At 47.1% G+C, this 23,791-nt stretch overlaps 1 protein-coding gene across 1 annotated transcript in view; it reads left to right on the forward strand.

Annotated features, from left to right (window-relative positions):
* The window catches only part of dym (dymeclin), a 48,464-nt gene extending 24,718 nt beyond the window's left edge, over positions 1-23,746 (forward strand). The window contains exons 8-10 of the mRNA XM_031577229.2: positions 5,938-6,043; positions 21,198-21,380; positions 22,280-23,746. Of these exons, the coding sequence (XP_031433089.1) occupies positions 5,938-6,043; positions 21,198-21,380; positions 22,280-22,432 (442 nt within the window). The 3' untranslated portion in view covers positions 22,433-23,746. The remainder of the gene's footprint in view (positions 1-5,937; positions 6,044-21,197; positions 21,381-22,279) is intronic.
* The last annotated feature ends 45 nt before the right edge of the window (positions 23,747-23,791 follow it).

Consider the following 23,791-nt stretch of genomic DNA (forward strand, 5'->3'; position numbering starts at 1 on the left):
GAATCAAGACCACACACTCTGTTGGCTGGCTCTGTGTGTGTGTGTGTGTGTGTGTGTGTGCGTGTGTGTGTGTGTGTGTGTGTGTGTGTGTGTGTGTGTGTGTGTGTGTGTGTGTGTGTGTGTGTGTGTGTGTGTGTGTGTGTGTGTGTGTGTGTGTGTGTGTGTGTGTGTGTGTGTGTGTGTGTGTGTGTGTGTGTGTGTGTGTGTGTGTGTGTGTTTGTTTGTTTGTTTGTTTGTTTGTTTGTGTGTGTGTGTTTTTGTGTGCACAGTCAGTGCTCCCTTTCTCTGTTCTTTCTCACTGCCCGTCATGGGTCCTCCGAGCCACATGCAAGTCTGCACTCTTGTCCACTGTTGTCCTTTACCTCTCCCTCTCCCTCTCCCGCTCCTTCTCTCATCATCCCTGTTTTTTTCCTCTCGCGTGTTGTTTCGGCGACCACAGGAAGATGGAAAAAAACAAACTTGTTTCTTGCGGCTGTGGGCTGTCCCTGGTGCTTTATGAGTAATAGTGCTGCTTGGTTGGTTCTGGGTCTTGGGCCCTGGGCTCTCTCTCTTTCTCTCTCTCTCTCTCCACTGTGCAAACCCAAGTGTCCGCTTATTTCTGGAGCATGAGGTGAGGTTCAGAGGCATCTACCGGCTTAAGCCCAGCAAAGGCACTCTAATGCCCAGGATGTACAGCCGCCCACACTGGCACGGCTGTCTGAGGTCATGTATGACATGGAAGTCATGGAAGATTCAGAAAATGCCCTCACGCTATGAAACGTCTTGCGCCAGTGACGTCGCTTCCTTTGTTTCCGTAGTAGCGTAACATGAGTTCTGCAGAGGGGTGTGCCGCGGTGACAAGAGCTCTGGAGCAGGAACATATGGGGGAGGAGAAGGGGGCTGGTTTGGTTCTGTTGTTGAATTTTAGACTCTTGGCTGATGCCCCTGCCAGCTGCACTTCTTTTCTCATCATCATTCTCATCTCATGCTCACTAGAAGTAAATAAATAAGGCGTCTTGCTTCTCTTCTCATTGCACTCGGTTCCCTACATAGCAATTGCGTAGCCTTAGGCACTGCCAGTAGCAGCCTTAATTGTGTGTACGTCAGTAAAGTGCATTTGCTAACAGCTGCTAACAAACCCTATGCTAGCCTGTGTTATTTAATCAATGACGCAGAAGCCAGTCTCTACATTAGCGTCAGCCTCAGCCTCTTCTGGAATGGATGGTTTCTCCCCCTCTGGGTCGTCTACAGTAATTGATTTGTTAAATGACACCTGGGTGAATCCCCTGTGCTGGTTTGGCTGTGGAACTAATTGGCATGAAGTGGGTTATTGATAGAAGTCCTTCCGCACCAGTTATGGATCCCTTTGATCTCTTGGCATGTCAGTAGTCTGCTGGCTTATTACTGCAAAAGATCCAAGATGGCTGCTCCATACACTGCTCTCTGGCCACCCTCTTACCTTTTATAATAGTGCAAAAGATCCAAGATGGCTGCTCCATACACTGCTCTCTGGCCACCCTCTTACCTTTTATAATAGTGCAAAAGATCCAAGATGGCTGCTCCATACACTGCTCTCTGGCCACCCTCTTACCTTTTATAATAGTGCAAAAGATCCAAGATGGCTGCTCCATACACTGCTCTCTGGCCACCCTCTTACCTTTTATAATAGTGCAAAAGATCCAAGATGGCTGCTCCATACACTGCTCTCTGGCCACCCTCTTACCTTTTATAATAGTGCAAAAGATCCAAGATGGCTGCTCCATACACTGCTCTCTGGCCACCCTCTTACCTTTTATAATAGTGCACTATTGGAGCTACTTAAGGTCAACAGGAATAAAACATCCTGCCCTTAGGTTGCACTGCCTCAGACTGCCTTATGCTGAGGTACATGTGTGGTCTGGGCGTCTTTTACTTCCTCCTCTCCAGTTGTGGGCTGATTACAGGGCAGGGAGCTAGCGCATTAGCATTTCATCTCACAGGTTAACTCCCAGGGTAGCATCTGTCTTTGTCTCTCTCTACTTCCCTCCCTCCCTCCCACGTGTGGATGGCCTGTGCATAGGATAATTTACTCTCAGCCTTTATGTTTAACCATAACTCTGTCGGTCCCGGCATGAAATCCATGTAGATAAAACGAATTATGCAGTGTTACCTGTAATAGCCATAACACTGCACCGTTCATCTTCTGTGTTCTTGTTAAAGGGCATCTTTATTCTTAGTCTTGCGGGGCCAGACATGAATTCAGCTCAAGAGCGCAACATCTGGAGACAACTCATTAGAATTCTGGTATTGAATCTCGGGCGAAAGTCAACTCAAACCAGCCTGGTTTCCCTTCTTGAACCCACAACTTGTCAAATGGACCACTTGCCTCACCCTCTGCACCGCTGGTTGAGCTTTGCCTTCACAAGGCATTGGATTGATGTACTGTGTTTAAAGACATTAGTTCTTAACCACACTTAGACCACATTTTCTCATTCTTGGTTATTTACTGTAACAGAGGGCATATACTGTTATGATCTGGGGGGTAGAAGCACAGTAGTTAGTGAATACTTCATTGTCAGTGTCATTATTTGGATGAATGGGTTGAGTGGACTATTTTAGAATATGTTGTAAGGTATCCATGTTGGTCAAGCAGTAATTGATTTGTCAAGCAGGCTGTAATCCTTGTAGATCACTCATAACATAATGATTGCCCTAAAGGATCCTCCATGAAATTGTTTATTTTGCGAGTAAGTCAGAGGAGTTCATTTCATGATGGGATTTTGTGTCTTCGGACACTGCAGGTGCTCCCTGTGTCTCTAATAACATTTACAAAAGGCCAAACGAACCAGAGCCATAACCCACTCACCTGCCCCGTGCTGGGGCTCTCTACCAACCTATCAGTAGCGCTCTCTCTCTCTCTCTCTCTGTCTCTCTCTGTCTGTCTCTCTCTCTCTCTGTCTCTCTCTGTCTGTCTCTCTCTCTCTCTCCCTCCCTCCCCCCCCTCTCTCTCTCTCTCCATTCCTTTCTCTCTCTCTCTCTCTATTCCTTTCTCTTTCACTCTCTCTCTCTCTCTATTCCTTTCTCTTTCACTCTCTCTCTCTCTCTCTCCATTCCTTTCTCTTTCACTCTCTCTCTCTCTCTCTCTCTCCATTCCTTTCTCTGTCTCTTTCACTCTCCTCACCGTCTCTCTCTCTCTCTGCAGTGGTACTTAAATGTGCCCAGGTGTGCCATCTCCTTCCACCAAACACAGACCTTTTCCCAGAGCCTGACTGCTTTTGAGGACTCTTCTCTAGCCATGCCTGATTAACTGAAAGAGACTGTGTTTTATAAACCCAGATGAGATGCTGAGAGAGAGAGAGAGAGAGTGCGTGTCTGTGTGTGTGTGTGTGTGTGTGTGTGTGTGTGTGCGTGTCTGTGTGTGTGTGCGTGTCTGTGCGTGTGCGTGTGTGTGTGTCTGTGTGTGTGTGTGTGTGCGTGTCTGTGTGTGTGTGCGTGATTGAGAGAGGGGGGGAAAGGAGACAGAGACAGACAGAGAGGGGGGACCCAGACAGACAGAGGCGGGGTGTATGTGTGTGTGTGGGGGCGCGTGCGTGTGCGTGTGTGTCTGCTCTCTGTGCCGATGGCCAGGCAATTTGCTCTCTCAGTAGGTCAGCCTGACACAGCTTCCAGGCACTGTGTCTAGACTAAACATGGAACAATGAAACAGGCTGCCTCACAGTCCACTGCCAAAACAATGGCCTGATCTGCCACAGCTCCCCATCAGTCAGTGACCACGTCAACCACCCTGGCCAGTGCCAGTGTTTCACCTGTCTGATTTCAACCAGAGAGAGAGAGATGCTGTGACTGTGTGTGACAGAGATTAATAACAAAAAGGATTTTGACTTTTGACTTTCTTTACCTTTTGCAGAAGTCTGTCCACAGAGAGGGGACAGTCCATTCGGCTTCTCTCTGGAAGTGTGAAGCATCAGGTAGTGGCTTTGTGCCAACGCAAGACATCTGTGTTGATTTTCAGTGGTGTTAACTAGGGCTGAACGATTTGGGAAAATAATCTAATTGCGATTTTTTTCTCCAAATATTGCGAATGCGATTTAATATGCGATTTTTTTTATTTTATCCAAATTTTTTCCCCAACAAATCGTAATGAATGATTTAAATATGACCAACACAATATTAGATACATTTAGTGTAAAATATTATTTCCCACATTTTAAATTTGTATTTAACGGCTCATTACAGAATCAAGAACAATAAATCGGTGGCTTTGCTACTGTAATTTAAACAAAGTAATTTAAACAAAGTCATTGTAAGAATAAACACAAGGCATGCACTTTTTAAACACTGTGTGCAAAATGTACCATCTTAAGAAAAAAAAAATGTTTTTTTTTTTTTTTTAGACCACGTTTTTAATCGCGAACGTTGCGATTAGAAAATTGCGTTCTATCATATCGCGATTAAATCGCAAATGTAATTAATCGTTCAGCCCTAGTGTTAACTTAGTGGAGTTATAAGTTTTGCTTTGGTTGCAGTCACAGCTATTGGTTCAATCTCCTAGGATCTGATCGTGTTGATTTGACAGATCTTATTTGCAAACTGGTTGTGTTTACAAGTTAAACTATGACTTCTTCCATTTGGTGTGTGTGTGTGTGTGTGTGTGTGTGTGTGTGTGTGTGTGTGTGTGTGTGTGTGTGTGTGTGTGTGTGTGTGTGTAGTTGTGTGGGTGAAGGGCACACTAAAACGCACGAGGCATGCCACCCAAGGCCGGAGCAGGGAGGCAAGGTATTGCTGATGGATGAGGGGCCATTATTGTAGCTTAACACCCCTCTCCATCAGCCCCACACAGCTCTCTCTGCCACTGCACATACTACACACACACACACACACACACACACACGGTCACCCTGCGCTCTGCCTAGCTGCCACTAACTGAAGGTCACTGGGTATCGAGCACATCTCCCACCTCAGCAGATGGCTGATCTGAAGCGTCAGGGCAGGGTGTCTGGTGCGGGCGAGAGGAAACTTCTCGGTCCAGGGAGTTAAGCTGGTTTGTTTCTGTGCTGTGGGGAAGGAAAGCTGCTTTTCAGGAGCTGTTGGGAAAAGCTGTTTTTGATGACCTCTCAGGCAGAGCAGAGTGTTGTGTGGGGTTTAGGAGGCAGCAGGCACCCACAGAGCTCCAGCTCCGGCTCCGGCTCAAGTCTCTGCCTGATGTGTTGACATCGATCAGCGCTCGGCTCGTGGGAGTGAGCCAGGTGCATGTTTTCAGCTGGTCAGATCAGAATGGAGACCTTGCATACACCAGCTGGAGTTTGACAACCCAGAGGAAATGTCTGTGTTAAGATCTTGTATGTGTCATGAGAAGTGAACCAATATACAAGTTTATCCTGTTTAAGTGTATCACCACCTTTGTGCAATTCTTAGCTTTGACCATCCATGAATACGCTCTGTACGAGCTTTGAAGGTTTGATCATTGTATTCGCCACCATCATGTTATCATGCATGAGCTAATGGCTCCACACATCTCTCTCCTAGTTTCTCCCCATATAAGCCACATCCCTCACAGACACACACTATCTGATAAACAGAACAATAGATTTAGCACATTTAAATCAGGTGAAGGTGCTTTCTTCACCGTTACTTTACCTACCTCAGGCTTATATACTCCGCAAATGAAAGATGAAAATAATAGTCACTACGTGGGTGAGGTTATGTGTGCTCTCCATAATATGACCAGTGGTGTTGGTGTTGGGTTGGGGTAGCATTGGCGTAGCCAGACCAGTGAGACCACATGTTCTGTCTGCACCTCAGTAGTGTGCCCCTCGCAGTGACCCTGATGTAACCATCACGTCCCAGTGCAGGCCATCATGTTGGTGCAAGGCCTCACATGATGCAAACTGCCATGATTTGTAATGCCACACTGTACCATTGACAGGCTTGCTACATTATTTATGTGTTTGTTTTTTCTCTCCCCTCTTTGTGTCTCAGTTTGTTTGCACTGCTGTCCAAGAAGCACAATAAGGTGCTGGAGCAGGCCACCCAGTCCCTGCGCAGGCCTGTGGGCTCAGACGAGGGCGCTGCACTTCCAGACTATGTGAGTTCCTCCAGCCTTTCTTTTCTTGTGGGCTTGCCTCTGTCTCTCTCTCGCTCTGCCCCTCTTGCTCTCTCTATCCTCGTCTCCAGTCTGTGTGACTGCTGCCTCCCTCAGGAGAAGAAGGTGAGTGAGACTACAGTCACCAAACACACAATGTGTCCCAAACACACAATGACGATTCCGTGGAAGGGGAAGGGACAGGGGAGGAGGGGTGTGTGTGTGTGTGTGTGTGTGTGTGTAGGGAGGTGTGTGCATTGGGGGAAGGGTTGCAGCAACCTCAAATCTGACCTTTTAGGAGGAGTGTAGGGAGGTGTGCGGGAACAAAGAGCAGCATCGCCACCAGACATACACCATGTCTGGACTGCGGGCAGAAGGCAGGGGTAGACACGAGCCCCAGTGGGACTTGAGAGGCAGCGGGGGCAGGTAGCAGGGGCGGGGGCGGGCAGCCCGAGCGACTCAGACGAGGGTGGAAGGGGCAGGTCAGAGCAGGGTCAACCTTGGGCGTGCGCCTGGGCTGCTTAGGGATGCGCATTAGAGGGGGGTCAGAGTTGCAGCAGCAGTGCACTACAAGAGGTTTGCTCTGTGTGTGTGTGTGTATGTGTCTGACTGTGTGTGTGTGTGTGTGTGTGTGTGTGTGTGTGTGTGTGTGTGTGTCTGACTTTGTGTGTGTCTGACTTTGTGTGTGTGTATGGGGGTGTGTGTGTGACTTTGTGTGTGTGTATGGGGGTGTGTGTGTGACTGTGTGTGACTTTGTGTGTGTGTTTGGGGGTGTGTGTGTGTGTGACTGTGTGTGTGTGAGGGTGTGTGTGTGACTTTGTGTGTGTGTATGGGGGTGTGTGTGTGTGTGTGTGTGACTGTGTGTGTGTATGAGGGTGTGTGTGTGACTTTGTGTGTGTGTTTGGGGGTGTGTGTGTGTGTGTGTGACTGTGTGTGTGTGAGGGTGTGTGTGTGACTTTGTGTGTGTGTATGGGGGTGTGTGTGTGTGTGTGTGTGACTGTGTGTGTGTATGAGGGTGTGTGTGTGACTTTGTGTGTGTGTATGGGGGTGTTTGTGTGTGTGTGACTGTGTGTGTGTATGGGGGTGTGTGTGTGACTTTGTGTGTGTGTATGGGGGAGTGTGTGTGTGTGTGACTTTGTGTGTGTGTATGGGGGTGTGTGTGTGTGTTACTTTGTGTGTGTGTATGGGGGTGTGTGTGTGACTTTGTGTGTGTGTGTGACTTTGTGTGTGTGTATGGGGGAGTGTGTGTGTGTGTGACTTTGTGTGTGTGTATGGGGGTGTGTGTGTGTGTGACTTTGTGTGTGTGTATGGGGGTGTGTGTGTGACTTTGTGTGTGTGTATGGGGGTGTGTGTGTGTGTGACTTTGTGTGTGTGTATGGGGGTGTGTGTGTGACTGTGTGTGTGTGTATGGGGGGGTGTGTGTGTGTGTGTGTGACTTTGTGTGTGTGTATGGGGGTGTGTGTGTGTGTGACTTTGTGTGTGTGTATGGGGGTGTGTGTGTGACTTTGTGTGTGTGTATGGGGGTGTGTGTGTGACTGTGTGTGTGTGTATGGGGGTGTGCTTCCACACATCACAGAGGCTGAAGTGACACAAGGAGGTGCCAGCCACAACCCCCTCCTTCATCCTTCATCCTTGTAACCACGGCTACACGGGGGAGGGTGGTGAGGTCAGAGGCGGGCTGGGGGGCTGGTAGGCCTGGAGGGGGTGCTGGTTGGGGGTCGGGGTTGGGGAGGTGTGGAGCGGAGCAGACGGCTGAAATGGCGAGACATTCGTCTGGAGTCTGGCTAGCCTGATTAGGCTCCTCACGTAGACACGGGAAGCCCCCCCACAGCCACACACACACACACACACACACACCTCTCCTTTGTTTGTCTATCGCTCTTTCTCTCCCTCTCTCTCTCTCTCTCTCTCCCCTCCTCCCTCTCTGTTTTCCTCTCTCTTCCTGTCCTTAAATGTCATTCATTCTTTCCTCTCTGTCTGAGGTCATAGCACTCACATCCTCCGCACACACACACGTTTAGACACTCCACGGCACTCACATCCTCACACGTTTAGACACTCCACGGTACTCACATCCTCACACACACACACGTTTAGACACTCCACGCCACTCACATCCTCCACACACACACACGTTTAGACACTCCACGCCACTCACATCCTCACACGCTTAGACACTCCACGGTACTCACATCCTCCGCACACACACGTTTAGACACTCCACGGTACTCACACACACACACGTTTAGACACTCCACGGTACTCACACACACACACGTTTAGACACTCCACGCACTCACATCCTCACACGTTTAGACACTCCACGTACTCACATCCTCCGCACACACACACGTTTAGACACTCCACGATACTCACATCCTCACACGTTTAGACACTCCACGGCAAAGATATGATTCGGAGGCTCTTAAGTGAACTCTGAGCCTTTTTTGCTTAGTCTGCTCTGCAGTCGTTCACACAAAGTGCTTCCCCAGAAAAGAGAAAATAATGACCCTTTTACCCAAAACAATTCTTGTGCAAATATCCTCTCACCCAAACATGTGTATAGCACAATGTTCTGTGTGAATCTGAAGATTGTATGGATTGCGGAAGCACACTTGGCTTGGTCTAGAGACAGTGTAGGTTTAGGCTGGGTGTTTGATGTGCCATGACATCACTCTGGAGCAAGTAAACAGTACCTTTATCATAGCACCATTGTCTGCATAGAGTCTCTCAGTGCTCTCCAGTCTTTCTACCCTCCGTTTGAATTTGTCTGTCCTTTTGCTGTAGTTGTCTGCATTTCTCTCTCTCTATCACCCCCCCCCTCTCTCTCTCTCTCTCTCTCTCTCTCTCTCTCTCTCTCTCTCTCTCTGTCTATCTCGCATGCGCTTTCTCTCTCTCACTCGCTTTCGCTCTCTCTCTCTCTCTCTCTCTCTCTCTCTCTCTCTCTGTCTGCTTGGCGTACTGCAATGCGCCATGAGAATGAGAGAGAGGCTGTATTGTCAAGTTGAAAACTCTTCTCCTTGTTCCTCACTGATGGAGCAAGGTTAACTTGTACAATAAACTGGTAGAAATTGAGAATGTTTTGAAAATCTTTGGATACGCACCATTAACCTCAACAGAGGTTTGACTCTGTTTTCAGACCTGAACGTAGTGATGTTCAAGATCAATTTAGATTTATGGTAATATAAACATATAAACACCCAAATGTAATCTGTGTGTGCGCACACACAGACACACACAAAGACACACAAAGACACACACACACACACACACACACAAACACACATACAGATGCACAGGCAGGGTGACAGTGGAGGGCCAGAATGGTTTCCTGGAAGGGAAGGGTGACATCCCTAGTTTGCCATTGTGAGCTGAATTTGTGTTGATATTAGCATAGACACACACACACACACACACACACACACACACACACACACACACACGCTCCCATACCCCAACAAACATGCCCCCACACACACAAACAGCAGCTGCTACTGGGACACGGGGGTTACCATGCCTCCCCGTGTGGCACGTGGTGCTAATTAAAGCTGACTGAATGTGCGTGTCTGTGTGAGTGTATGCCTGTGTTTCTGTCTGTCTGTGGGGGGGGGGGGGGGGGGCATGCTTCCACACAACACAGAGGCTGAGAGAGTGATGTTTAAGTGTGTCTGAGAAATAGAGAGGATAGTGTGTGTGTGTGTGTGTGTGTGTGTGTGTGTGTGTGTGTGTGTGTGTGTGTGTGTGTGTGTGTGTGTGTAATTAAAGCTGACTGTTGAGCGGGGGTGACAGGCCACCTCCAGCGCTGCACGGGGAACCTGTCCCTCTGCATTACCCTCATCATAGCCTCTCCAAGGCCAGCAACACCACTGCACCTCCTCACAACACCCCCCCCCCCCCCCCTCACTCATTCACCCTCACACTCCTCCCCGCTCCCCTACCCTCCACTGCCCAACACCCTGTCCTGTCCATTCATTCATTCATTCATTCATTCATGCTCTCCTCTGTTTTCATTGTTGTTGTCTGCTGTGAAGTATATCACTGGTATTCATAGTTTTCAGTCACGTGACTTCAATAGGTAGCTGACGGGCAAAAAGAACAGCGTTAAACAGTGGACAACTTCGAGCAGTGCCGCCTACTCAACTACGATCGCCATCAACCACAGACCATACCACTATAGCCAGACAGAGATATTTAGAAAAAAATAAAATGTTTGATCCATGTACTGCAACCGCTGACATTTTTATTTCTTTAACCTCGACGAAGTCCCTGCCAGAGCTCCAGTGTGGAGATATTTACATCTATCTAATAGAAAATCCATCCCCCAACACATCTCAAAAACTGAAAGCCTACAAAAGCACTGATAGTTATTTAATTTTCAGAAGTGGATGGGTTCACAACGCTGTCGTCTGGAAGGTGAAAACAAAAAACATCTTCATAATCAGAGTAAAGATGAGTGCCATTTAATAGCTAGCTACCAGCTAGCGAGATACCTGCTGTTAGCTACGAGCTACCTGCTGTTAGCTACGAGCTACCTGCTGTTAGCTACGAACTACCTGCTGTTAGCTACGAGCTACCTGCTGTCAGCTAGCAGCCTTTAGCCTACCCAACGCTGTTCTTTATCATTTGACACAATTTTCTGGTTTAAACAAGTACGAACACCTCGTCTGGCGAATGACAACTTAAATTATCTTCCCATATATTTTCTACTGGCATTGTAGTATTACCAGTTGGATGACAATATACACTAGCCAAGCCTACTTTCTTAGGTACTTGTCGCAATCTCAGAGAAGAAACCGGGTAATCCAATTTGAATTGTGTTGATGCTTTGTTTCTTGACTTTATTACTTGATCTATTCCCATTTTAGGTAGTTATTCTGATAAATGAGGCGACCAGAACAAGGTGACTGCTTTTATTGCCAGCCCCAAAAGTATGGCTGCTTTACTGTGTGTCCGAGAAAAATTGACCCAGAAGACGTCTACAATCAACTGGTAGCAACGTGGGCGGGTTTTAAATGCGATAAAAAAAAAATCCGGGTTTGTCTCCTCGCCGATTTGAACAGCCAACCGAGCAACAACTGTCTAGCATTTTACTACCTAAGTCAGACAATGTTAAAGCGGACATATTAAATTATATTGAATGAAAGGTGGTCGGTTCCTGTATAAACTCCAGTGTTAGACAGGTGTGGAATGTGTTTTTTGCCCTTCAGCTGGTCATTCTGACGTCACGTGAAAACTATGAATTGGTGGATGCGCTCTATGTTAATGTTAAAAGCTTAGCATTTGGCAGCAACACGTGTATATATTCACAGACTGTAGGAACCACACTTTCCAGTCTTTCCTAGCTACCTGCCTATGTACATATGGGCATACACTCTGTATGTGCATACATACATTCATTTCAATTCAGGTTGCTTCATTAGAATGACTGTGTGTAAAGTGTTGCCAAAGCCATAGTATGAATCATGATAAAACAGTATAACTTCAGTGAATCAAGATAAACAGATACGGCCCAAATAAGGCCCTGCTCAAGTACTCAACCCTGGGACAGCTGCATCAGTAGTGGCCCAATGTATGATGTTTATTGTCTATTCATTTGGCTTCCAGCAGCCTACTGCAGCTTTGGCTAGTACCACAGGTTCGGAACACTCTCGGCCAACCACATCTTTATTTGTGTTGTTGTTGTTATTAAGAGCAACATCATGTTTACTCTATTTACTCTTATTCTCCCCCTCTCTTAACTCCCCAAGGTTTGAGGTCTCACCTGACATTCAACCCAAGGTGCACATTTAGTCCACAGCTATTAAGAATCTTTTCATTCCAAGTATTAGTAATGCTTCAATCTGTCGGCCTAATCTCATGGTTCAACTAAGTATCTGAGGGGTTTTTTTTTTTTTCTTTCTAGTCTCTACAAAGCAGCACTGGTCTCAGACTACATTAATAGCGGCTTTAAAAGCAGACTGAAATGGTGAGCGCTGCAGGGCTTACACAGAGGATTAGCCCTGTGAACCACATGTGTTTCCAGCATCAGGCAGGCTGCCTGCCCCCAGCTCATCCTCTCGTGGACGCTCAGTCCACACAGCTGCCTCGGGGAAGTTCACTCCACTTCCGGTCCTCCTCTAATGAAATGGGCTGCTCTTTAACGGGACATCATCAGTGATGGATTTTGAGCCTGTGCTGCCAGGTGCCTTTGTGATCAGCAGTGGGGGCCGCGGTGCTCCTGTGTTCAGTGTAGGCTCCTTGCGTGTGGCCCTGAACTCCTGTGTGGGCCCCTCTGAGGACAGAGGGGAATCCCAGGTTCTGGGGGAAAAGCCCTGTTAGTTGACACATACTCGTGAACCATACATGTGCCCACTGATTTCATCCAGCATTTCCACCTCTAGGTTAGTATGGACTAGTATGGAAGGATAGATAAGGTGGATGGATGTTAAATGGATGTTAAATAATTCGGCACAGTGTACCTCATCGTTAAGGGGTATGTCTATGTTATGTTATTGTGTTGTTTTATTTATTTATATACCCATTATACCTGCAATCGTGGCCCACTACTGAAGAGATCCCCATCCTGTGTTTTTCTATTGGATGTGAATGTCAGATGCCTCATTAGAGCCCCCCTAGAACAAGTGGTCTGAAGCCCCAGAGGCTGCTCTGCTCATCTGCCTCTCTGCCCACCTGCCCACCTGCTCATCTGCTAAGTGAGGGGACTGGAGGAATTAGTCAGGTGTCTCTGCAGGCAGGCAGGGTGCCCCTCTCTGGGTGCCCCGCTCTGGGTGCCCCGCTCTCGGGGCCTGATGGCGGCGCATTGGCACAGCAGTGCCAGGCAGTAATTAAGAGTCCTACTGTGCCCTGGCCTTTTACTGCCAGTCCCCCCACTCCCAGCACCGCAGGCCTTTCAACAACAATCAATGCCCAGCCTCCCCCTGCCCCGACACACACACACACACACACACACACACACACACACACACACACACCACAGGCAAACACTCTGTAGCAGTCAACCATCAGACAGGACTTCAGTATAGGTGGACTGCTTGGGATGACATTTACAGAAAGGTGAGGGGTGTTATTGTCTGTGTGTGTGTGTGTGTGCGTGTGTATGTGTGTGTGTGTGTGGCTGTGGCTCCCATCTGTGATTGTCTTGCCCAGACATTAGCATGACCTATCTAATGAATGATCTTTGTTTGGTCTGTTCCATCTGCGGCTATCATCCTGTCTGTCTGTCTGCCCGCCAGTCTGTCTGTCTCCATTAGCCTGTATCTCCGTATCTTTCTGCTCATATCTGTCTCTTCATCCAACTATTTTGAAGCCTTTGTCTGCAGATATCTCGTCCAGTAAGCTGTGCACATGGACACACGCACATGGGCATTCCCCCCGCAATCACATAGTACCAAACAGGCATTTTGTGTGTGTGTGTGTGTGTCTGTCTGTCTGTCTGTATGGTTCTGAGATCACACCTTTGGTCAGCAGGTGGAGACAGTTAGCTCACTGGCGTCCATAGCATCAGCTACCGTCTGGATTAGCTCAAATCCTGTCTCCCTCTGCTCCAGCAGATTCTGCTCCAGACAGCCTGGGAGGCCATTTTATCAATGAGCCCACTGACTGCCTTAATGGGGTCTGCCTCTCAATGCCTTGGTCCACAGTACCCCCTACCCTCCTTCCTCAAACCTGGACATTGGTGCTGTTTTTGAAGGAATACAACAAAGAGGCAGTTACTCACAAAAAGACAGCTTCCATAATTATGGCCTAGTTCTGTTCGTTACTGGATCTCGACTGGTTTGGCCTTGGGACCCACAATCCCATGGTCATTAAGTTGCAACCCAAAACGTAAACGCAGGGCTTACTTCTATCCCTGCATCCATAGCACATTAGCTTAAGTCTGATATCAATTTGAATAGACATTTTGAACACACTGTCGTTATCTGGGGTCTGTTTGCTTCACCCTATGCCCAACTTAATGATTCAAACTTCAGGTTCAACTTTCCATCAAATTAGCTCGTTATACAAACATGTTAACACACAAACGTTATATAACATGGCTAATCTCAGTCACATGCTCAAAACACTGCTGTACTTTATACTTAATCACAAGCATCAAGGTTATGTTGAATGTGGCATGCCTGAGGAGACCTTTCTCCTGTAGAGAATGTACAGTTATCAGTGTGTTGAAGAGGCTGGACTAGCCTATTCCCTGGGTGGTGACAGACATCATTTGTCTCTCATATGAAAGCATTTAAAATCCGAATTGAAATAAGGTCATCCTTAAAAATATGTTGGTTTGCTGTAAAATCCTTAAATTATCATTTGGGATGTCATGGCAGTATAGTTTTATGAATATATTATTACATAATTTGTGTTATATGTATATATTACATATGTTACATAATCTTTTGGCACTCAGATTACCATTAATATTAAAAGCATGACCCTGAATACAATTCACATTGTATAGAAATTAGTGACAATAGCTACAAGGTGTTGTGTATATACCTCTTTCACTCTACTTCATTTTCAGCCATAGTTTGAAAGCCCACATTCTATAGAAAAATAACTTAATTTCAAGACTTCACTCAAACTTATTTTAATACCACCTGGGAGAAACAAAGATAACGTGATCATATATTGATGAAACTATACTGCTTCCTGACACTCCTGATTTGGAATCAGTTATGACACTGCAGTTGTTAAATACTTATCCAAGCTAATCTACGGAGAACTCCAGTATTTATTTTTACCTGGGGCCTATTTTCCCATCTTTCGTTCCCGTATTAGTAGGGACAAATGATTCAAATCAGTCTAGTATTGAGTTTGAACGCTATAACGGCAAAACGGCTATACAATGTAATCTTATGGGGCAAGAATCTGCGTCAAAGTAAACCACTTTTCGCCACTGACGTTTTTATTCCATTCTCAAAGCTAACATTTTTAGTACAGCTGCTTCTTTTGTTGCTATTCACAATCATTATGCATATTAGTTTAGTCCACCCCCTAGTGGCCACTATCTAGTGGCAGTCTCCTCTCTATTACACAAAGTGTGATCTGCAGTGTCTGGGTCTGTGCTTTTTTTCTTTTCTTTTCTTTGTGCCATTTCTTTAAAATTTTGTATTAAATACTCTCGCTGGTTTTAAAAATGGCGCTTGCTGTTGTCTTCCAATCACATCACGTTTAATCAATAAGCATCAACCCTCACTGCAAGCCCCGCTCAGCAGTTCCAGGGCCGCACAGAAGTCAAATATTACTTTAACATTTATTTTTTATTTTGCGCAACTCAAAAATATAATCAAGTAAGCAGATCCAACAATCAAACAAAGAGTTGGTTGGGTTATAGCAAACCCACATCATTTTAAGTACAGCCTACACGGGGCAAAAAGCCTGCGCAGTTTGATGTGTGGTGCATCACCTCCCTGTTCTCCCTGCATGCATCTCTTCAGAAACACGGGGCCGGGGGTCCTGGCTGATTCTGTACAGGGTGGTGTGATTATGAAATGATTGTAACACAATACAGGTCAGAGAATTACCTATTTTATATCCTTCCAAAAGTCAGTCAGCCAGTCTCTCTCTCTCTCTTACACCCCCCCCCCCCCACCCCCACCCCCCCAGACATTTCTCCCTAACTCTGTCTCCTGCAAAGCTGAGTGCAGGCAGATAAGCTGTTTGTTTATTCATAACAGCCCCGTGCTCCAGACACACATACATGCACACAACCTCATTCTTCAGAGGGTTTTCTGTGTGGCTCTACAAAGCCTGGAGCCTGAAAGCTCACACACACACTTACACACTCCCTGCAGAGAGGCAGAAGACATGAACACACACACACACACACACACACACACACACACACACTGACTGAGTCAGAGACGTCCTGGCATCTTGCCATTTTATGCTGCAGTGCTCATCCAGTGCTGACCTCAGGACAGTTAACTGGAATGAAGAGCCAGATGCTAACATTATCATGAAGCAGGAATAGGTTGGATATTACATTGCACGAGATGACATGAAATCATGCCGTTTGCATAGGCCTTTACTGATATTATATTGCACGAGATGACATGAAATCACGCCGTTTGCATAGGCCTTTACTGATATTATATTGCACGAGATGACATGAAATCACGCCGTTTGCATAGGCCTTTACTGAGATTTTGTTGGCCGTGCTTGTCCTTTTTAAAAGCTTTTCAGAGCATGTGACCTTTTTTTCCTGAAGAGCTCCGATGACAGAAGGTTCTGTCACACAGGCATCCTTAATGCAGTTAGTAATCTATGGAATCTATCCCTCTGGAACATGCAGTTGTGTGTGTGTGTGTGTGTGTGTGGGTGTATGTGTGTAATGTGTCTGTGTGACAGACATAGTAAGCTATGTTTAGGTTCATTTACTTAAACCTTGACCTTTAACTGTCTGACCCTTGCAATTGCATTTCTAGGATGCTGTGGCCATGGTGATGACTGGCTGGCTCCCTCACTGCCTTAAGCTGTATTGACATGAGTCATTAGCTAATCATCAGCCCTTCTTCTGACTGCGCAGTTACAGGCAGATCACACACACACACACACACACACACACACACACACACACACACACACACACACTACACTCACTCATGGACCAGACCGGAGTCTTTTGGTGCTGCTGCACATTTCAGCTTGCCCTCAAATTGAGGATCAGCCACAGACAGCTTATCTGCTTTTGTGTGTGTGTGGTGTGTGTGTGTGTGTGTGTAAAGTGTGCATAAATGTGTCACATCTGTCTGAATTTATGTCAGACACACATGGAGACACACACACACACACACACACACACACACACACACACACACACAGGGTGTGGTGTCTCATATTTAAATGGACAGGTAATGACTGCACAGACAGGGTGGGACGTATGAGGTGAGTTTGGCTGCAGCAGAGAACGTCAAGATGAAGATGTTCCAGACCTGCAGTCACGAAGATGGTATCTCCCCACACAACTTCTCTGTGATAACACAGAGACACTATCAGTAGACGACAGAGGAGAGGAGAGGAGAGGAGAGGAGGTGCAGTTGGTAGAGGTTGGGCGGCTCCACAGGAGGGAGTGTTTAGCTGACTGTGGTAGGAACACACAAAAAGAGGAAGAGGAAAAACTATCAATATTACTGTGTTTTTTTTTTTGCCCTCTCCTTCTGTCTGTCTGCCTCTAGCTTAGATGCACACACACACACACACACACACACACACACACACACACACACACTCTCAGACAGAAGTGCCACTCCCTTAATCAGCCCAGCAGGTCTCCCACACAGAGACGTCTAGCTTGCACATTTGCATCTGACCTGAATTCCCTGTGTGTGTGTCTGTGTCTGTGTCTGTGTCTGTGTGTGTGTGTGTGTGTGTGTGTGTGTGTGTGTGTGTGTGTGTGTGTGTGTGCGCTTTATAGGCTAATCTCATTAGTGTTCAGCATATAGTATTCGTCTTCCTTTTTGTACCCCTCCTCCTCCACTTCCTCGCCCCCTTCCTTTTCCCCTCTGCCAGACTAATTATCACTTCACACTCACAAGTCCAGCCACTGCTGCTCCCAGACACACCATCAATCCTTATTAGTCATCTGTGCTCGCCTGCTAATGTCTGGCCAAGGTTGGGTAGACGTCAGGGCATCTGTATCCCCTGTTTGCCGCATTCCCTCTCCTCCCCTGAGTCTTGGCATCTCTCTCTCTCTCTCTCTCTCTCTCTCTCTCTCTCTCTCTCTCTCTCTCTCTCTCCTGCTGCACTTCCCTCCCCCATCCTTTTCAGGCACCTCCATTTATTTATTTAATTTTTTGAATAATTCTTGTCAGGTACCTCCTTTTTGGTATTTTTTTTTTGTTTCATGTCACTGTCCATCCCTTTTGACTGGTTCTCGGGCATGTAGTTGTGTAGTGCTCCCAGTGCTATCAATGTTTTATAAGTGAGTCTCGTTCTTACCCTTTCTTACCCCGCTTGTAGTGTACAGGGAAGAGTAGAAGTAAACACTGATGGTCCTGCAGAGGTGGGCTGCCTGAGTCCCACAGACCAAAAGTCTCTTTTCCTCATTCCAGTGAGGTCTGCCCCCAGGTCTCCCACTCTGATGTTCTCACCCCGCAGCACGGCCCAGCGCAGCACAGGCAGCTCGTAACTCAGTGTTAGCTCTTCAATATAGCCGCTGCTGTAATCACATTAACAATGGCGGCGACAGTCTCCCGCCCTGCTAATATTGCCCACATTGCACGGCTCACCGTCTGGAGCATGCCTCCGCCCCGTGGCTATGGAAACAGCAAAGGGGAGTTGTAAGAGAGGAGCAGGCTTGTTGCGTGATGTTGCTGGGCAGTCCGATCTGGGCTGGGGCTTATTTCATTAGAGGGCTGTAAGCCTCTTTGGGCTCCTGGCTCCCCGTGCATCTGTGTCTGGGTAGCTCACTGACAGCAGCCCTGGAGCTTTAGAGCAGGGAGCACTGGGGCAGACACTCGGCGAGCTCCGGCGACCAGAGGCCCCGTGTGAGTCGGGCCACAGCCAGAGCGGCCCCTGAAGGATGCCCCAGCTGATGGCTCCCGGGGGCTGAATGGGAGATGGGGAAATCAGAGTGGCACTATGTGTGTGCTTAGGGCTAGATGGGTCTGTGTACTCATGCATGGGATTGGTAGGGGTGGCTAGGTTTGGAGATGGTTGATAAATCTATTTAAAACCAGAGAGAACTTAAGCCCAGTTTCCCAGTATAGCTCTTACCTAACACTGCTGTCACATAGACATAGACATAGACACACACACACACACTCGTCAGAGGCAGATAGAGCTTTAAGCCCGTGGGAACATGTCTGTTTCAACTCGCCGCCGTCACCCACAAACCTCAGCAGCAGCTTGCAGAAATGTGCACAGCAGCGGCTTTCAGCACGGTGCAGCTGATTGGTCCCCAGGAAGGGGCATTATTTTCACATTAGACTATTGTTTTGTTTTACTCGGATTAAAGATCGTTTGTGGCCACGCTCCGTGTCCCCCTATGCAGTACATCATAGCGTATATTTTACATATTTACATGCGATCGCATGCCAGGTGTCCTCTCGGTCAAAGCGTGTCTACACAGGCTGTTTACTCCTTTAAAGACCTGTTTTGTCTCACGCTGTCGCTTCCTGTCGCTGGTGGTTTGTGTTTGATGTCAAGCCATGTATCTTATGTTCTCGCGTGTGTTTCTATGGTAACTTGGCTGAGCAGCCGCCCAGACTATGCGGTTGTGGTTTTGTTTTTTTTGACAGTGCAGGATGTCAATGTGCCACTATTTGAATATCATCGCAGCTGAAGCCTTCTATGCTTTTACACGCGTCACAGTCACAATGAATCTTTTAAAGAAATCTCTTGTGTACTTTTGTTGCTTGGGTTTCCAAAGACAACCCCAGAAACACGGCGTCCTTCGCCACGCAGCCTACAGCAGGAGGACTGGTGATGGTGAAGCGTGCGTGTGGGTTGGCAGTAATGACATGCACCCTGCTGACAATCACCTGTTCTTAGTCATGTTTTCCTCTCAGACTGAAGCAGAGGTTCTCGTCTGCTATCAGCACCCAAACATAGCCGCGCCCAGCGCAGATCTTATCCAAGGCATGTTTGCAAACGCGGGGGCATATTGTTCTATTTTAGGGCCAGCACAGCTTCCTCACGCTAGTCCCTGACAGTAAACAATATGCTACAGATTATACCAATATTCACTCAGTCTCTCTCTTTCTCTCTCTCTCGCCGTCTTCTCACCTCCCCTTTGGTCATATGTGTATGAGAAGTGAAGATGGTATCAGCGAAGTGATTTATTTCCTGCTGTCAGGGTTCTGTGAGCTGCTCCATGTTCTCCTCTGACCAGCCTGGAACAGGAGCTTCACACGCATCTAGAGAACAAGCAGAAACTAGAGAAACAAGAGCAGTTCTGTGTCCCATCCGATCGTCTGTGGTCCATCTGCTTCATGAAGTGGAGCCTTGACATGTCTATTCTCCTCCTTCCCCTCTTTCAGAAGTACAGGCTCAGTAGGAGGTTAAGAGACATTTCTGGGTTCATTGAAAATCAGATTTTTGGCTTTTCTTCTTTTTCTGTCATTTAGAGCAGGGTTTTTTTTAACTGGTTTTGTCCCAGGGACCACCATTCTGACTAGAAAGTAATTTGCGGCCCACTGATGTGCGTGTTTGTAACCGCCGCCACCACGCCCCCCCCCCCCCCCCCCCCCCCCCCCCCCCCCCGGGGGTCCAGGCTACATTAGATCACAGGTGTTTCCCAGGTAGGGATATGTTCCTGTTTTGCATACTGTGAAGTGCTGGTGTATTGTCTCGTCCAACACCAGTGACTCCAGAGAGTCTATTGCAGACAGATAAAATCAGCACTGGCCAACTCCCAGCCAGACCAGGCCGCGGCTACCACACACACACACACACACACACACACACACACGGAGAGAGACGCACACTCACACACATACGCATACACACTAATATATGTTGACACATTCAAACTGACATCCAACACTAGTTGTTTCCGCTGTTGCATCTCTACTTCCCCTTTAATGTGTGCACACGGGTGAGAGAGAGGTGAAATACTATTACACATATAAGTATATACTGTTTAGTTGACGGGTGAGAGAGAGGTGAAATACTATTACACATATAAGTATATACTGTTTAGTTGACGGGTGAGAGAGAGGTGAAATAACATTATACATATAAGTATATACTGTTTAGTTGACGGGTGAGAGAGAGGTGAAATAACATTATACATATAAGTATATACTGTTTATTTGACGGGTGAGAGAGAGGTGAAATAACATTATACATATAAGTATATACTGTTTATTTGACGGGTGAGAGAGAGGTGAAATAACATTATACATATAAGTATAAGTTTATTTGATGTTTGTTGGATGTCACAGGGAACTTGTGAAATATTGTGAAAAGATCACATTGTGAAATGTCATTTGTCTTTAGCTCTCTCTCCCCCCCCCTCCCCCCATGGATACACTTGTCCTTCAACTTCAGTGATCACAAATGCTTATAAAGAAATTGTATTAAACTTTAAAAAAAACGCTTCCATCCATTTCCATTCTGCACCATTCAGCATCTGGACAAGAAATCACTATGGAAGAGAGAGAAAAGATCATTTCTTTTGATCATTTGCCTTTGTCTGCAACTATCTCTGTCTTCCTCGTAGGCGCAGGACTTGAATGTGATCGAGGAGGTGATCCGCATGATGCTGGAGATCATCAACTCCTGCCTATCCAACTCACTGCACCACAACCCCAACCTTGTGTACGCTCTGCTCTACAAGAGGGAGCTGTTCGAGCAGTTCCGCTCACACCCCTCTTTCCAGGATATCATGCAGAACCTGGACACGGTGAGCACACACACACACACACACACACACACACACACACACACACACACAGACACGAGAACATACGTATATCTCAGTGAGAAACCACAAGGTGTTGCATCTTGTTCAAACACATGACACAAACGACACGCAGCTGTCATGGATAAGCTTATATATAGCTGCCTGAATGCACCTGGCAATCACACATGTATAGGCACATAGGCTTCTCCACGCGCCTCCATCCAGCTCGAGACATACATTCACACATGACACATCACACAGCCTTTAATCCTCCCGCATTCAACCCCAGGAAGTAAAATATTCATGCAAGGCTTTGTGCACAGAGCCTGATTGGACGAGGACTTTCTGTAGCTACCCATTCTACAAGGAAGAGAAAAAGGAAACAGTGTTTCAGATTGAACTGGAAAGTGTAGAGAGCGGGAGAGAGAGAGCGATACTCCTCTTCTTCTTCCTGCTCGGAGTGCTGCCTGATAGTGATATAGCCCTGTAGGGTGGAAAACTAATGAAGAGGATTTGTAAACAGTAAATTAGGCTTGTGTGGAAAGCCTCAGAATAAAGTGACAAATCAGTGGATGTGCACACAGCCCAGATGGATTTATTTCTGACTTGCTACCGCAGGATCAACAGAATGAACCAAGCCATCTGTCAAGCATTTCATATTTTTTTTGAACATTTATTGATGTATTATTTGTTTTCATAGTATTGTAATGTTGTTAGGTTGCCTATAGTGTACAAATAGTTTCTTGTGTCAGTCACAGTGTTCCCTAAATAATGAATAAATGTGATACCTGTAGTGTAGAGAATCTGCCTTGAGTTTTGCTCAGAGACATCTACTCTGGGCGACTGATGGTGTATTTACTCCTCTGATGGTGTATTTACTCCTCTGTATCTGCCCACAGGTCATCGGCTTCTTCAGCCAGCGTCTTGAACAGGCAGGAGCTGACCTCTCAGTGGAGAGGGTTCAAGAGGTCATCAAGAAAGGCGCAGTGGCCCTGCCTAATGACCGCCTGAAGGTAACACACACACACGCACACACTCTCACCTGCAGCTAAAAGGCTTCACACACACACACACACTGTACACACTCCAACTGGTTACATTGTCCATCTTGCTGCCAAACCATGCCTAAGTGCAATATGGGCAATGAACCGGTCCTTTTCCACAAATCCCATGAAACTGTAGGTATCTCAGGAATCCATGACTATCGGCAGGATGGTGTGTGTGACCATGTGTGTGTGCTGCAGCACGCTTGAGGAGTGACATCGATGAGACGGCCAGGGGGCGAACTCTGGGCTGTGCTTTACACACTTTAACCAAGGGGCTGTTGTGTTGAAAACAACGTTTTTCCTTTGTGTTTTCAGAAGGGTTCACATCCATACGACACCGTTTTGAGAGGTCATCCTCATCCACACAGATTCGCAAAAACTAGTGAAAACGCTGTTGCTAGCTAGGTCGTTTTAAAATCATATTTCTTTTCTTGTAGGTTGTAGCCCACAACTAAGCGTTATTATTAAGACAACGGTACCATGAGAGATGGTTTGGGTGAACAGTGAAGTGAACCTACCCTGTATAAGGTTACTAGCATTTAGCGTGACTTTACATGAAACAAACCCAGAAAAGGCTTTGGCTACTGATGTTTCCGATCGATTACATCCTTCTCATAGAAATAGAACATATTGGCTGATTACCGTGATGTGTCTGTCAATCAAAAATAGATTTCCCTAGTCATTGCCACTGAGGACACGGTGAAGGCTTTGGAGGGCAGAGCTCAGACTGAAGCTTCACAGAGAATGAAATGTAATTGGATAAAGTGGCGGCCATGTCACCATCATCATCATCATCATCATCATCATCATCATCTTAGGGACGGCCCCCTAAGAGCCCCCTAGATGAAAGCAACTGAAAACACTCAGGCCTAAAGAAACAAAATAATAAGACTGGATTTACTCACGCAAACAAAAGGTTAAGGACACACACACACACACACAGAGAGAAGGACACCCCTATACACGCACCTACACACTTGCATACACATGTGCGCTGCATGGCCCTGACTGTGAAAGGGGGGGGGGTAATTGAATGGAGAGGGATGTGGCGTGGTTGGCAGGGCCGTGGAGAGGGGCGTCTGGAGGCGCGGGTGGGGTCTGATCTTCATCAGTGCTAATGGCCTCCTCACACCTATCTGTCACTCGGCCCGCGCCACCGCCGCACTAACGACCTCTCAAGGAGAGCGCCGCGCCGGGGACACGCGCCCGTCCACCGGCACATAAATCTGCCGCCGGCGCACGGCGCCTCCACGCTAGCCCATCCGAGAGGGGCCCGGCCGGGCCAGAGAACGCTCCCCGGCGCACCATCCATCAGGCCGGCGGCACGTGGGTGCGGCCTGCGGTGAGTCGTCCATCTGCAGGGGA

The sequence above is a fragment of the Clupea harengus genome, chromosome 12, assembly GCF_900700415.2.
Source record: "Clupea harengus chromosome 12, Ch_v2.0.2, whole genome shotgun sequence".
In the NCBI taxonomy this organism is placed as follows: domain Eukaryota; kingdom Metazoa; phylum Chordata; class Actinopteri; order Clupeiformes; family Clupeidae; genus Clupea; species Clupea harengus.